Source organism: Mesoplodon densirostris, chromosome 1, assembly GCF_025265405.1.
Source record: "Mesoplodon densirostris isolate mMesDen1 chromosome 1, mMesDen1 primary haplotype, whole genome shotgun sequence".
Taxonomy (NCBI): domain Eukaryota; kingdom Metazoa; phylum Chordata; class Mammalia; order Artiodactyla; family Ziphiidae; genus Mesoplodon; species Mesoplodon densirostris.
Genome location: NC_082661.1, coordinates 134,995,382 through 135,013,217, shown reverse-complemented (window position 1 = coordinate 135,013,217; position 17,836 = coordinate 134,995,382). Strand labels below are relative to the sequence as shown.

General features: G+C 32.6%; 1 protein-coding gene across 4 annotated transcripts in view; it reads right to left on the bottom strand.

Annotated features, from left to right (window-relative positions):
* Positions 1 to 6,638: 6,638 nt before the first annotated feature.
* Positions 6,639 to 17,836, bottom strand: part of EPHA5 (EPH receptor A5) — a 323,812-nt gene continuing 312,614 nt past the window's right edge. For all 4 annotated transcript variants that reach the window (XM_060109012.1, XM_060109001.1, XM_060108993.1 and 1 more), the window contains 2 exons: positions 14,557 to 14,712; positions 6,639 to 6,744 (listed from right to left, as the gene is read on the bottom strand). In XM_060109012.1, the coding sequence (XP_059964995.1) occupies positions 6,639 to 6,744; positions 14,557 to 14,712 (262 nt within the window). The remainder of the gene's footprint in view (positions 6,745 to 14,556; positions 14,713 to 17,836) is intronic.

Here is a 17,836-nt window from a genome sequence, read left to right as displayed (position 1 = left end):
GCCACAGCAGTGAGAGGCCCGCATACCACAAAAAAAAAAAAAAAAAAGAGAGAAGGGATATACGAATGAGCTATGTTCTGGATGAAAATCACTTAACCTTGCATAGGCTCCATTTCTACCTTTGTTCAAAAGAAAAACAGAATAAATGTCTCACTTAACTGTTGTGAGGATTGAATGAAGATTTTTACTTTCTGGAAATTTAGGATCATTAAGAAACTTCAAACTGAAATTAATAATCCCAACAGATTTGTATTTTTCATAACCAACTATTAAAAAATTAGAGGGATGATTTAAGAATAACTCTTGCTGTGAAAATTTTCAATTATATTTCAGCATTTTTGCCAACTTCATTCCAATTTGCTAGTTTTTAGCTGCTGAATTCAAGTAAAATACTTTTGATATTTTATATCGAACTCTGCTTAATTTGAATGGCTACTGTGGATTTTCAGAAACATCAACTTATTTTACTTTTGGTAATAATAATTTGGTAGTAAATCACCTGTAGACTTCAAAGTTTCATAGAGGAGGTTCAGCTATCATGGATGGAATTAAGTAATATATATTTATTACAATTTCCTAAGCTTGTAAGTGAGAAAACTATGCCATATGCTCGAAAAATACTCTGAATTAGGTTGTGCTGCTACTCAGTGGAAGAATCACAAATAAGAAAAAAAATTTTTGATTCCCAAAGTCTGCTTATTCTGAAAACTGAATATGTTTGAAATGTAATCAGTCAGATCCTGGTTCCCACCCAAGGTCTATACTTTGCTTTGGAAAAGTGTGCACATCATTTTTTCTCACTAACCATTAGTTCCTGCATCAATTAAATTAACAGGTTGGCTTAAATTAATCCATACCTAGATAGCACCAAGTGGAATGAGAATAGTGTAGTAGTAAGTACATGGGTTTGGTCTCAAATAAATGTGGGTTTCATCCTACCTTTGAAGAGAAGTCAGACTTTGGGCAATTTCTTGACAGCTTTGAGTCATTGTTTCCTTATCAATAAAGCAGAGACAATAAAATGTATCTCAAAGTTAAGTGTAAAAATTCTAATACAAAATAGTGCATTCTTATTAAATGTTAATTAACTTTTTCACCACCACCCCATCACTCCTACCTTGTCAAAAGTACCTATGGGATTGGGGGAAAATTCCTTTTATCACAGGATCTTTACCTCTGTAGCAAAGCAAGAATTGTCTACTTGCTGAGAAAGAACTCGTAGTCTTTACATGAGACTAAAGCAAATAGCATAGGATTTCCCTTGTAATATGATTTTCTGCATAGACAAAGGGGTTATGGATAATTTCCATAGGCATGGTGATGTCACTTTTTATGAATTAAGTGCAAACAAAATACAAATATGATTCATTTCCTCAAATACAGCAGATTGTTTGTTATGCTCTTTACAAAAGGAGAACAATATGTTACAATACACAGAGAAGAAGAGGGAGTGTTTGTACTTAATGACATCCCTTCCTGTAAGAATGTAACTCTTCCACACTCTGCCACAAGCAGATGCTTGTTGATAAGAATGCCATCAGAAAGTCTCTTTTTGCAGATGGTACACACAGTTTTCTGGGTTTTTTTTCTTTATTTCCTTTTTTTCTTTTAAGTAATGTTGTATAACACTGCCACAATTAAACTTCTAATTAGGTTTCACATAGTTATGCTCATGTCCAACAATCTCAGTGTCAAACTCTAGCTGCAAAAAATATTTGAATGCAAAGATTCGTGAATATGTCTTTGAGGAAAAGGGATGCTGATTGCACTTTAAATATTTAGCATAAGAAATTCCAACATGTTTAGTAGAAGGAACTGAAATCATTATGAAAAGACTAAGTTTAAAGTCTTTTGGGGGAGGGTTAAGCATGACAATCGGAATTATCTGTATTCAAATGATTTTTTTATTTTCTGAAAAAATATAAAATTTCATATCTTACACTACAAAAGCATGTACACAAACCAAATGCACATAGAGCTTCAAATGGAGAAAAAATACAGAAATGCTAATTCTTCCTTGAATTAATGTTGAGGCAGGGACTTGAGATATCCTAATGCCTAACATAGAATAACACTATACAGCTGCTTCTGACTTGTCTGAAACTAAAACATTCTAATAAACTTATTAACAAATGACTGAGTCTAAGTTTTATTCTCAGAGTATTATAAATGAACTTTTTACACTTTTAAATAATAAATTGTAAAACTATCAGCATCTAAAGATGCACAAACATGTTGACCACTGAAACTTCTACTGTTAAGATAGCCCAGCCTGAATAAATATGACATTTTTTGCCACCTTCAATTTTTTTTTCATTTACATTTAGAAGAAACAAATAACATTTGATTCTGGTTATTATAAATAGACTGTTTTTTTTTTTTAAGAATTGGTGTCTTTTCCTAAGCAATAATTATGTGGTAATTCTGAATAAGAGCATTCAGTCATTTATGTGTAAAAAGACTTTTTCAGAAATCAACAAGAAATGAAAAGAAAGTTCTTATCTATTTCTTCTTTGATACTTTACTATATAATTAACAGCATAATAGAGAAAAATATTCAATGTAACCAGCTGTGCTACAGAGTTGAAAAATGATGACTTATTCTAGTTATTAATTTCAAATAAAACTAGCACTTTGATTGTTTACTCATTATCATCATCATCATTTTATTGTACTACTTTTTATTTATTTTGGGGTTAAACATCTGTCAGGACATAAGCAAAGACAGTTTACTATCATACTTAGCTTTCTTTTTTCTTTATTTTTAGAAAGGACAAAATGAGAAAAGGATCTTACTCTACTATGCAACATCATACATCTAGTAAATTTCTAACATCTGACTCAAATGGCATTTGCCATCTAATGTACAATTACAGCCAACAAATGTCTTCCACAGGTAAATATCTCTGCTTGTGCTTTTGAGAACCCACTTTAAATGGGAGAAAGAATGGTGTTAAAAAAATCTTTAACTTTCACATGGAGATTAAATAGCAGACATGCAAACACATTAAGTGCTCAATTGATATCAATTTTCCATTTTAAACTTGAGATAGGAAACTATTTCTTCACCATTGCACACTGGTTAAAACTCTTAGAAACTGAGTTAAGGATGTTTTGTATTGTTTTGGCAACTCTGAAACTAATAATGCTGACCACATTTAAGTTTAGGTAGAATATTGGAATATAATTTTTATAGTAATCCTACAATTTTAGAACACTGACTTGGTGATTATAATACAAGAAATAAAAGACCATGCACATTCATCTTTTTTAAATGGGAAAATAAAAATTTTTACATTTTTACATACAATTCATACATTTCAACAGCCAAGAAGAATTATGTCATTTTTACATGTAAGCAAATGGCAAGATTAGAAAACAAATTATGATTGATAAAAGTAGAATTGAGTGACTTCGACAGATATCAGTAAGTTGAGAATTACTCCTTGCTTGTACCTCTTTTTCAAAGTTAAACACTGAGAAAGACTTATGCTTTAAAGGTATTGTTACTGATAGTTAAAATAACATTATGTTTAATTTGACAAATCTATCTTATGTACTAAAATTATTGAATCTATATTTTATTTTTGGTTGTCTGGTAGGTGACGATATGAACCAAAAGGATAAGAAATCACACAATCAAGATTTGTCAAACCTTGTCCTGGGTTACTGCCTTGTTGCATTTCACAAAAGCTGCCCCTCTCCTTGTTCCACTTCTCACATTTATGGATGAGATTGGCACTTCCAAATTGGTGATATATCGAGTGGTGAACAAATATTTTTGAAAGGAATTCTTTCTTCTTTTTTTGGGGGGGGCGGGAGTGCATCTTCTAAAATCATATTGACATTCCTTAGAAAATCTCAACCAAAGTGAGATATGGATGAAAGCTATGTGTTTATTTAACTTTCATCTCAATTTACTTTCCAAAATATACATTAAGGTTGCAAAGGAAGGAAATACATTTGATCAAAATTAATTTATAATGTTCTTTTGTGAAAAAGAGAAAATCTGCATTGTAACTTCAAATTCCAATCACTTAGATATATTCCATCCTGACCTCCCAATCATCTTTGAACACATAAAGCTGGAATACAATTTAAGTATATTTGTTATGTATAAGTAATTGTGGCTAGTCCATCAACTCTAAAATTTATGGTCGTTTCTCTTTTAAAACAATAAATTTATTGTTACTTTGAAGTTTCTCAATTGTTACTTTATCACTTATATTTGGTTGGTTTTACTAAATTCAATAAATGCAACACAATCTCCAATTATTTTGTACAAAAGGAATTAGTTTAGTTACTTTTTTGTTTCCTGAAACAAACAAATGCATCTTTCATAATGGTGATGCCTCCTTACTTGTGATTTTATCAAGACAAAGTTAAGCCCATCTCTCTCAATTTTCTCCGGAAATTTCACTACTATAGAGTATACTTAAGCATAGTTTGTGTGGACCCATGGTACAGTATAGACCCATGGTACAGTATAAAGCATTATAGCCCTAATTGGACAGGACTCAATATATCATTTGAAATTGCTTAAAACTTCACTTTTTTCTTATATTCTTTAGCAAAGAGATACTTAAGTAAAAGGTGGGCAGGGCAGAAAGAAGGTACATCCCAAAAGTTTATTCTTATATATGTTAACATTTGACTGAAACAGGCACTTGGGAAAGAGAGAAGGAGTACCAACAATATAATGCTGGTATATTCCCTATAGATGTCACTAATCCAAGCTACTCCAATATAACTATTGCCATTGATAACCAGAAGTAGGCTGTATTTTGCTTAAATGCTGTGCTCTTTGAATAATCACATGTCATTCATGATTTATAAAGTGTAATAATACAAAAAAACTTGGTTATTTCACCAAGGAGCTCAGTTTTGTTCAAGTTCTAATAATGGTTCAAATGTCAGTCTTCACCAAGTGTGGTATACAGAATGTACATAGGACATATATTTCTTAATAAGGCCAATTAAATAACACTTTAGACTGGCTCATCAAAATAAATTCAGTTCAGTGTAACTGAATGCAAGATGAAATTACCAAATGAATAAACTGCCATCAACAAATAAAACTGTCAAGTCTTGCCATAGAGAAAATTCTAAAGGGAAAAATGTATACATATGTATTTGTCATCATTCCATTGCTGCTTTAGTATCAAAATTTCTTAGAGCTGAGCCACAAGGGAAATGGTTACCAAGGATTAACACTTAGGGGTAATGCTTGATGCTATGTGCTGGATTTAACAACATTAACAGAAGTCTGCACAGTTAAATCCTTCTATATCCTGCTGAAAATGTGCGCTTCGGTGTCAACTTTGCTTGACAAGATATTTTCTGGGACTCAGAAAGGTGAAATTTCTTACAGGGGTGCAAGATTAATGGCTAGAAGAACTGCATTGTCACAGATATCACAAAGTGTTTTTAAAACGCCAAAGGGGATTTAGTCTTTTAGACATTTCCTGTTGGTGAATAAAGAGATTTAGTAGCTTTTAGATACATGAGAGGAAAAAAGACACAAGCTTGGGTTAAATTTTGTTTTACAGCTTCCCTATTTCTCCGATTCCTAATACACTCTGGAACACTTGTTCCTGAATGTTGCTAAAATTAAAACACTATTAACAATGCAAGCAGAATGGTAATACACACATGTGCAAGCCACACATACACAGAGATCCAACTTAAATTGATTCCTGGGTATATAGCAAATTATACAGTATATTCACATTTATTACCTAGTAGTTTCTAGAAGAACAACTAAAAGTAAATTTTATAACACAGAAAAATAAATATACACCTTGTATTGTACTTGTCCTTGATCAAGCAACATGTTTATACACTAGTTTCTATAACTTAACGCTGTGTAACAGCATTTAAAATTACAAAAGAAGATATCTATTTAGAAATTATCTAACCATATTGCTCTTCAATACACTTATGTAGACAATTAAGACTTGAAGTTTGAAGTAAACTTCAGTAAACTGCAGCTTTGTTAGCCCACAAATGGCTATAAAACTCTTCCTTTCAAATAGATTCTTGGAAGTTTTGAAAAGGGCTGCCTTCATTCAGTCTCTAAAGGTGCTATAGGGGCTTCCCTGGTGGCGCAGTGGTTGAGAGTTCGCCTGCCGATTCAGGGTTCGCGGGTTCGTGGCCCAGGAAGATCCCACATGCCACGGAGTGGCTGGGCCCGTGAGCCATGGCCGCTGAGCGTGCACGTCCGGAGCCTGTGCTCCGCAACGGGAGAGGCCACAACAGTGAGAGAGGCCCGCGTACCGCAAAAAAAAAAAAAAAAAAAAAAAAAAAAAAAGTGCTTATATATAGTTATATATTTCATGTAAAAATTTTGTAGAAGTAGTGAGAAGGATTTTGTTGTTGTAATATAAGATAATGTTTAACCTCATGTTCTTATTCCATGCAGGTTATATTTGCTTCATGAAAAATGAAGATATTGAGAGGAAGATAAAGAGATTTTAGTAAAACACTGATCACAAATTCTGTGGCTGAAACAAATGCTTTCTTAAGGTTTAGAAATCACTGAGTTTTCCCTTTTACCCCATTTTTTTGTTAAAATAAATCTCAGGGCTTGTTTACAAAGTGCAGAATAATTCACTTGACGAAGTGACAATTAACAGAAGTTACAATGGCACCATCCTGTTGACCAGCTGCACCTTCATTTCTTGAAGGCTGTTCATAATCTTCTTCTGGTGACCAACAAGAGTCACTCCAAGCCGTCTCAAATCCCTGCATGAAGAAAGCACACATTGGATGTATGTATTGATTCAATTTGTAGCACACCTCAATATTTCACGCTGGCAAAGAGGCAAACATTTTGCAGAAACTAATTAGATTACAGTCCCAATTTAGACATACAGGGTCCAGTTTTCAAAAGCAGGCTCTAAAATTGTACCTGAAAATCTGTTTGCAGTCAAAGATATATTTAAAACAAGGAATGATATATTATATATTTGCCCCCCTTTTTGGACATGATTAATTTGGTGACACAGAGCAGTGAAAAAACAAATTTGCCCATGCTTACCAATAAATATTTAAAGGTTACAATTTCATTGAACGGTTTTGAAAATATGGACCTACAATATGAACAAGCACTTTTTTTTTTTTTTGCTAAAAGAAGTGAGCATAAAATATACTTTAAAAAATTTCATAGCTAAGCAGTTGAAGACCAAACTTTTCAAATGACTCAGTCAGCACAATCATCTTCTATAACAGATATCTTTAGGGGATAATCAGCACTACATTGCACTTATAACACTTACAAATATTTTATTTTTTACTTGGAACCCAAAGTAGGGGAGCTTTCTTCTTTATCAAATACATCTAGGCTTTATTGGCATTTAGAGCATTCTGAAGATTACACGCTATCAAGCAGTCTTTTCAACCAAGATACTTTCATACTGTTTCTTTTTTTTTTTTTTCTTTTTTTTTTTTTTTGCGGTATGCGGGCCTCTCACTGTTGTGGCCTCCCCCGTTGCGGAGCACAGGCTCCGGACGCGCAGGCTCAGCGGCCATGGCTCACGGGCCCAGCCGCTCCGCGGCATATGGGATCCTCCCAGACCGGGGCACGAACCCGTATCCCCTGCATCGGCAGGCGGACTCTCAACCACTTGCGCCACCAGGGAGGCCCCCATACTGTTTCTTTTAAACAAGCTTATTATTCAAAAGAAAACTACAAATGTTTAGATTCTAAACTACTAGCATATTATGGAGCTCAAGGCCAGTGTTCATGGTTTTTAAATGTTATTTCATAGGATATTCAGGAATTCTATTTTCCCAAAATATGCATTTGGCAAATATAATAATTCAGGTACATTTGGCAAATAATAACGTTAATTATAAAAAATGAGCATTAACAATTCAAGATTTTTAAATGACAAGAGATGTTTGGTATGTTAGATTTTTTAGAGAATTACTGTATTTAACACATTATGCTAAAAGTAGAATATTTTTGCATGCAGTAAATGCATCAATTTCAGATTGTCTTAGAATTCTTTAGAATTGGACACAATGACACTAGAATTATTATATGTAAAATTGAATAGTTTTGGAAGATCAAATAAATCTCTTAATTATCAGAGGATACAAATTGAATAAAAGGGTACTTAACTTCCACGTGTATTATTATTGGAAATAATTATTTATCTAAATAATATCTTAGGTGTCTTTTTCTTTTTATGTTTTCTTGATTTCTTATGAGAGTTTTAGCAAATGGAAAATAACTAAAAAAATAAATAAATAAATAAAAGGGAAATCACTTGGCTAGGTAACACAGCCAGTCTTAGCAGAGCTGAGACTAAAACCACAAATCTGACACCAAAGTCCATACTCTTAATTTCTCATTTCTCTGAGATATAATTTTGAGCACAGAACTTTAAATTACCTGTAATTATTTATTCATCTGTAAAATGAGAACTCTGTATATATAACATCAAATATCCAAAATTCTAAAAGAAAGAAGATATCTAATAAAGGAAACCAAACACTTACTTCTTTGACTGAAGCTATGGTAACACAATCTATAGAAGTGTACTTCATGACAACTACAGTTATGGGCTGTATAACTAATACTCATGTTTCCACATGTAATTTGTGCATCATGAATTGTGCAGACAGGAGAATTCACGGGTGCTCACTACCAAACTTTGGACCTAAGTCAGGAGAAAAGAGTCTAAAATTTCTTAAACTGAAAGCAATCGACCTCTACTAGAAAATGTAAATAATTAGTACTTGAAATAAAGTTTAAAACATATGTTTTATCATATGCTTTATAAACCTACAGGTGATTCTGACAAATTCAGATTTGAAAGTACTGATTTAATATATACATACTTAAACTGCACAATTCATATGGCCAACCTAATTAATAGGGATGAGGCTTTGAAAATAGCTATTACAGTTTATTCTGAAAGACCTGAAAAATTTTACAGGTTTTCCTGCTCAAACAGGGTGGACTTTGCATATACAATACCAAAACCTTAATTTGAAGTGTGTATCTAAGGGGGGGGGGGTGCATGGGTGTATGCGTGTATGTATTCCATATTCCAACTCTTGGTTGTTTTGTCTAACTCTTATGAAATCACTAGTTGGACTTATTTTTGTTTCCACTGTCTTAACCTGTTATTATATTATATGTAAATATAACCTCATTCTCTGCAAATAACCACAAGAAAGACTCTGGTTCAGTGCTTTGGCAATTTAAATTTTTTGTGGCATCTATATCATGCTAAAGAATGAATGTTTTAAGGAATTGTATTGGATTAATACAGTTATAGAGTTTGTGTTTACAGGCAAATAAAACCTGTCCTTCTTCAGAACATTTCATATATCTAGATTTTAAATTAAATTTGTTTGAATTTTCTCAAGCATAAAATTGTATTTAGGGTCATCTTATGATCTGATTATCCCCTAAGATTCATACGGAAGGTCAGGCCACTGAAATTCTCTCTCTCCTTCTTCCTCTCTCTCCCTCCATCTCACCTCCCACCTCTACCCCTCCTTCCATGGGATAAATGGAATTATGAAAACACAGCATTGAGTTTTACATACTGCCATAAATTATGTGTCTTTAATGGAATGCTGTTGTTTTTAAAATCTGATCTGTCATTCCAAAAGCTGTCAAATTAATGTGCAGAGATTTAGAAAGTAGCATTTCATGCTATATACATTTATCTTTATACAATGTGATTTACAGTTAAAATGTGGGGAGAAATAAGATTATTAATGCAGTTAAACTTGTTCTCAGCAGCAAACTAGTTTCTTTAAAAATCCCTTTTATTATTTTTCTAATAATACTACAAATGAGAATTAAAATGGTATTAGAAAAACGTTTCTAGTAAAGGATAAGTAACTTTATTCCAATATTGATAAGTACATTAAAGTATTTTCTTTTATGTAGTTTTGTCTCACACTTTTGTGATTTCCAACAATTTCCATTTTACTCCTTAAAGTACATATTAAATGGTCAATTTAACAGTAATAATGTGAGAGAAATTTGATAAAAACTGAAGTATTTTACATTTCATGATGAAAGTGCTGCTCTATTTGCAATGATTTTTGAAAAAATAACTTGAAAATGGTTTAAGATGTATTTTACTATTTCATTTTTCTATATAGGAATTTTTGTAACAAGACAAAGTTTTAAGTGTGTCCCCTTTACAATTATACTAATTTTTATCATGACCACGTGTAATATTAAGTAATACCCAAAGCCAATTCTAATGATGATAAACTATATTTCAGCATAGGTCTATGAATCTAAACATGATGAGAATAGTATTGTTACATAAAAAATCGTTTGGATTTTGTCAACAAAGCATGGTTAGTTTTAGAAACGCTGCAAATATAATGAATTGCCATTGTTGTGATGACATTCCAATCTTTTTTTCAAATATTATTCCATAATATTAAATAATGGAAAATACTGATATTATGGTGCTAAAATGTCAGAATGAAAGTGGTGAATAACGAGAGGTGTTTAGTTGTTATCGGAGCCAGCTCTTGATTATTCAGGATGTAGTTCATCCACTTGTAGAGGAAACATTCCCTTACATTCTTCTCCCTTCTGCTTTACACACCTTTTTGCTATATCATTGGTACTTAACCCCACCAACATTGGCTAGATAGGAGAAGGGAGAAGAGAGTTTAATAAATATTCACTAAATTTCAGTGCTTATTCTTTTTGTCATAGTTTTATTATGCAGTTGTATGTTTGGACTCTTTTGGTTCACTTAGAAGAATCCTGATAATCATTATATATGTATTGTACAAGATAAATATACATATATTTGGCAAGAAAGAACTTAACCATGACCTGGTTATGTTTTTCAATGGTTGAGACCTTGTGAGGGTTACACTAGATGTTTTAGCTTACTTATGTAGAGCACAGAGGATAGTAAACACTCCTATGTGTATTTTAGGCATACAATAAATTATGCATAATGATAAGTTAAATTTATTTGAATTAGTGTGCACAAATTTTGGCTCTAGATTTGTGACACTTTCCTTTAAAATATTTAAATATTTTAAGACCCTATTTTAATAAATGACACTAATAGGAACCTCCAGCTTATACACAATTGATATAATATTTAAGTTCATTGGACTTTGCTCATTTTTGAATAATCAAAAGTTGACAGTACTGGTCTGACAAGAAGTTTAAAAAACAGCTGTAATACTGTCCTTAATTCAAATCTTTGGATTCATTTTGCAACTCACCTCAAGCTCACAATTCCCCCTATCGACCATAACTCACTGCACTTAAACACCAGAGTACAGATTGCGTCATTACTGCTACAGCAATTGTTCTAATATGAGTACTGTTCACAGAACAGCAAACTTTAGGCACAGAGATCAGCAGACAGAAACATCTAAGGTTGAAAGCCACTTTCATTGAACGCATTTTAACTCTAAGATCTTGAAATATTTAATTTCTATTCCACATCAAGCCATACATGTATGTGCTGGCAAAAAAATAAATACATAAAATTAAACCTTTATGAAGGAAATTTTCACCAAAGTATGTGGTTCTGAAAAACTGTAATTGTTTCCTCTTCCTTATTCTAAACCCACCATGAGAACAAATTTAATGGCACAAATTATAGCATATTTTTCTTATGTAGGTATATGGCAGTTTGATCTTTTGCTTTATATTAATTAATTTAACTTTTTTTTTCTAAGCATTTATTACAGGTATGAATATTTCTTCCATTTCTCAGTTTCTATTATACTCTGGCAATAATACTGGCACTAATATTTTATTTTATTATAGTATTATACAGGCAGCATAAAATTATTGTTTAGATAAAGGCAAAGACCATGTATAAATAAATCATTGAGTATTTAAGAGTTTGTCTTTACTGATATCCCAGTTCCTTTGCCATAGTCCTTAATAATGACTGACGTTTTTTGGGTGAAGGACAAGCAAAATGCATAGATAATTTTGTTTCTTATATTTCTGACCAAACAAGTAACTGATTACCCACTCTTTTGTGAGTTATTTAACGTAATATTTTGATAAATATGTTCTTACTAATAGGAAAAAAATATGGTCAAAAACACAATAAACAGGACTTCCCAGGTGTTGCAGTGGTTAAGAATCCGCCTGCCAATGCAGAAGACATGGGTTCAATCCCTGGTCTGGGAAGAGTCCACATGCCGCGGAGCAAATAAGCCCATGCACCACAACTACTGAGCCTGCACTCTAGAGCCCTCAAGCCACAACTACTGAGCCCGTGTGCCTAGAGCCCATGCTCTGCAACAAGAGAAGCCACCACAATGAGAAGCCGGTGCACTGCAATGAAGAGTAGCCCCTGCTTGCTGCAACTAGAGAAAGCCCACATGCAGCAATGAAGACCCAACTTGGCCAAAAATAACTAAATAAAAAATAAATAAATTTATTTAAAAAAATCAGTCCTACAATTCAAATATTAAAACAAACAAACAAAAAACTCCACAATAAACAAGAGAACATGTATTTAAAGGGTGTTAGACTCTCCAATAAATCAGCTTCACTGAGGTTAAGGTTAGCTGGCTCAGTTCCTAGTAAGGAATATGTTATTATGGTCCCAGGAAACTCAAGCAATTGACACGTGATGACCAACATTCTCTGAATAGGAAGATGTTGGTAAGTCTCTTAATTTCACCTTACTCTTCTGGTCAGAGTAAATAAATTAAAACATAAAATATCTGAAAGGAGGCAATATGGAAGGAGGCAACAAGCTACCAAAGTAACAGAGAGAGAAGAAATTGAACCAAGTAGAGAAGAACTGACCAGACAAAAATACTGGAAAATAGAAATGAATTGCAGACCATCATAAGATGATAGAAGAAGCTATTAGGGCTTGAAAGAAAACATAAAAAATGAGAGAGTTTGGAGACAGAAGGGAAAATAGGAAAGTAAAGAGAAAGGAATTAAAAGAAATAAGAAAAAGTGAGACCATAATTCTAAAACACTCAACATATTTACAGTATTTGGGGGCCCCAAAGAAAGTAAAACAGAGATAGTTAATACAAAAGCCATTATTGGTGATTATAACTATTTTCTGAAGGGAGAAACAAAAAAAGTAGTGGATATAAATATATACATGTATATGTGTTATTTTAATAAAAAAAGAGACATCACTTAATGCAAATAGTTTTATTATATATTTACAAGTAATCTGACATTGGGTAGAAGAAATACCTACAGTATCATTTTAATATAAAATGACAAATGACTTTAATAAATTAAAATGACAATTTTTACAGAAAAATTAAAGAGCAATCATGTAAAAATAGTTTTAAATTATCAGTAATTTTTTCCATTTATTATTTTAAGTAAGCACAGATGAATTTTTTGAGTGTCCAAAGAAATAATGGGCAAAGTATACATGTCATCAAGTATATATGATTTAGTGGTGATGGTGAAAATGAGAGTCAATAAATTAAGATAGCCAGCTGAGTGGTGATTTTAGGTCCTTTTAGCTATAGTTATGGAGAAGAGAAATGCTGAGAGAATGTGACATTAATTGGTGATAAATGATGGTACCCTGTTACCTTTTTGTGGATGGACAATGAATTAAATGAACCAGAGAATGCCAGAATAGAAATGGTGAGAACCAAGCACTCAGTGTTCATATTATGTGAAGTAATGGAAGAAGGTCTGTTGTTTACTGCTTTAGAAGGTTCTACCATGTTTTAAACCTTACAACAATATTTTAACCTTTGAATTTGTAGGTAATTTGAACTAAGTTATCATTTTATTCACAGGTTAAAACATCATTCATGTTAATGTAATCTAGATGTAACCACCATAACAACAGTTAATTTTCACAAATAACAAATATTAGGCTAAAGTAATTACACATACAGAGTATATAATAAGATACAAACAACTTACAACCTTAAAGAATTCAATATTTAACTCTAGTGATTTATATTTAATAAGATTTGATAAACTTTATCTTAAACGTGCAAACAGAAAAGGGCACAATTGGTTCCACTGAGATTGTACCAAATAACAAATCAGAGGCAGGATCTAATATATCCTTGGATTGCAAGAATATAATATGCACCACTTAGAGAGTAAACAAGATTCCTGCCTGGGAAGCTTTGCTTAAGCTGATGTTACCTGGGTATTCATCAGAGCCAAAATTTAAGAGTATGTTTTGTTGTTATTTAGGGCTAGCCACACCAATTGTGCTTACAGTTTGTTTTGTTTTGTATTTACATTCATATAACATAGGTATCAGTATAAAAACTTTGTCAAGAAAACATCTTTTAACACAACACAAAGTACCAGTATTTTGCCAAGGAGATGTCATTCCAATTATTCAAATATGCAAATGTTATTTGTTTGAAGTAAAGAAGCAAAGATACTGGCCACAAGTAGCATTAACCATGCAGTTGTTAACAATACAGGCTAAAAATGAAGAGGCTTCTTTGAAAGCTGCCATACATGGACAAAGGTTAACTGATTTCCTTTGACCTCATCCAGATTGGTTTCTGAACAATTTTTCTCACCCCAGCAATTATGTAAAAATTGTCAGAAAAATTACTCACTCCAAGGTCACCTGAGCCACAGCATCCATTGAACTGTATCCATTTTCCATGAAAATCTCTGTATATCGGCCCATTTTGATTGCTTCTAGCCATTCACCTACTGATCTGTAGGCCCCAGACCCCAGTGAGCCATGTTCTGCTAACAAATTAGGTACTCTAAAACACATAAAACACAAATAGTAAAAGTAACATTTAAATTCTTTTGTAACAAATTATATTGTAATATTAGCTCATAATCAATGGATCTTTGAGTCTATAAGTATATTTATAATAGAAAAATATACAAATGGTAACAAGGAAGAAAGTAATTCAAAATACAGAACACAAAACATTCTACTCAGATTTTTTCTATCCATAGTTAATGATGACTTATAATGGCTTGATATGTACATTAGCTAAAAATTCCATGTAGTAATTTAGATGTATTTACTTCCTAAAGCTGTTTTGTTTGTAAAAATAATATAGAAAACGCTACCAAATAGAGATATGCAGGATAATTTGTGTAAAGCCAATTGCTTCTAGACTTCATTAGAGAAACTCATGCTCATTTAATCTACTTTCCCAGGAGACCAGAAGTTAGTTATCCTTTATATTATGCTCTTACAAATACAGGGGTGCTTGTTAATTCACCTAATTACTGGTTAATTCCAGTAGTGGAACTGGAAAGCAAAACGAAACCCCCAATACATAAGAAAACTGTGTAGAATTAATCAAACCATGCGATGCTCTTAACTATACTAAATTTATACACTTTGGCCAATAATATATGATATGATAATGATGATGATGAAGATGATGATTTCTAGAAAGGTATCCTAAGGAAATAATCAGGAAAAATGTCAAAAAGTACATGTGCACTTTTTTGCTAATGAAAGTAAACATCAAAAGCAATTTAAATGTCCATCAGTGGGAGTTTACTTAAGTACATTTCAACCATAAGATATAGGACAAATACCTTTCTTTCTACTCATGTTCTCTGTACTTTCTCACATCCCATTTACATTTCAACCTACTTCAGTGTAGTTTCTTCCACATCAATTCTACAAAAATTGCTCTGGTTAAGGTGAGCAATGACCTAGATTTTATCAAAATCTGTGAAGATTTTCCAATATGTAAGATGACTGACCTTTCAGAAACATTCAACAATCACCACTACGACCTCCCTCTTGAAATTTTACCTTACCTCAACCTTTTTTGAATCATAGTTCTCTCTTTTGTGGCTACCATAACACTGTATACATCTCTTCAATCTCTTTTGTTTGCTTCTTTTTCTGACTTTAAAATTTGGAGGTAGCCAGGACATGGCTCTATATCTTGTCTACTCAGGCTATAACTTTATTCTACTTTAGGCAGTTTTACCCACTTTCATAGCATCTATTTTTCTCCAATTTTCACCTCCTGCCTAAATCTCTCATACATTCATGTGCTTACTTCATGTCTCCATTAGTTCCTGGGGTTCTCATCACAACATGTCCAAAGCCACACTACTCATCTTCTCCACATCCAATTCTTCCTGAAGTTCTCATCTTTATACTCTATGATACAATAGTCTGCTCCTTCCTTGTTTTCAGTCCCCTTACAATCTATAATTGTGTGTACTATCCATTCGACTGCCAATATATTGCAAATCTGACCATTTCTATTTAATTTGTCACCACCTTAGTTCAAGACATCATCATGTCTTACCTGCACAAACACTCTAGCTCATAGTTGTTCTGCTAAATTCTACTCTCACTCTCACAATGTTTTTATTTTGTTTATCTCTCTCTCCCCCAACTGTGTGTTTCTCAATGTTGTATAATCAACACCTAGCCCACAGCATGACACAGAGTAGACACATGAATATTTATTGGATGAATAAGTGGACATTTGGTAGTAATTTGTAGCCATTAAACAGAACAGTCAAAGATTTGTTGAAGATAGAATGGAGAATAGAATCTCGAAGTTGAGATTATAGAAAAGATGCAATTTTTGGTAATAGCAAAGTCTAGAATATGACTATGAAAAAGAGTTCAAGGTGGGCTACAGACCAAAATCATTGAAGGGGAAAATTTCAAGTATTGAGAGATATTTGAATATCATCTACATGGTTACTCAAATCACCTAGTTTTGTGACATGGGTTGGGATAGAGAGAAAGAGACAGTGAATCAGGAACTAACACCTTCTAGAACCAGGATTTGTAGATGACTGAATAAAGATGAGGTAGTGAGAGATACAGTCTTCCCCCAGTATCTGTAGGGAATTGGTTCCAGGACCCCACCCTCCACCCCATGGATACCCAAAACTATGGACGCTCAAGTCCCTTATATAAAATGGTGTAGTACAGTCGGCTCTCCACATCTGCACATACAGAGGACCAACTGTATAGTCTTAAGCTAAATCTATTTAAATGAAACCTAGCAAGCTGAATTCTATATAATATATACAAGGAAATATGAAAGTTCTTTGGAGATTTTAAAGCTGCTCTCAAGCTATAATGATGATGCTGATATAAATTAATACAATTTAGATCACAGAAATATATTTTTATGATTTCTTTTCCTTATATCCATTTGTGACAACTTAACATAACTTAAACAAGTAGATGAGAGAAACACAATATTTTAGATGACAATAAACAATTTAAAAGCAGTTATTTTGGGAACAACATAGGGAATGATCTCTAAGATGCATTCTCCAGTTGCTACCATAGAAAGTTAATGATGCCTGAACAGAGTTTGAAGATTCATTCCTCATTTGTATTTAAAAATGACTTTTTGCCTAGTAAGCAAATGTTATACCAGAATCATAGAACTTATGTAACTTTATCAACAAATTGTTTCTCATTTAGTTCATACTAGGGGCAGCCAGTTCAGTTACCAGCAGGATACTTTTTCTTATGGAGATAGAAAACGGCCTTATATATAATGAAAATAACAATTTGGTAAATTTTTTAGTATAGAATCAAACTGATTTATTTTTTGAGAGGATAATTTTGTAATTTTTCAGGTAAAAGAAGTAAGAATGCTTTAAATAATGTAACATTAGTTAAATGCATTCACATGCATTCAGAAAAGTTTAAAAAATGCTCATTTGCTCACACAAATTTTTTCCACAAGATTACTCATTTATTATTTTTAAGTCCTGTTAATACTACACAGTAAATGATTATCCAAATATCTGTACTCAACTGGATAAGGAAAAGGAGTTGTTGATGTTCATAAAATATAACAGGTGGTGAAATCTATTCTAAGGAAATCAAAGAGTAATTGTTGTTATATATCTCCTGTTTAAAATTAT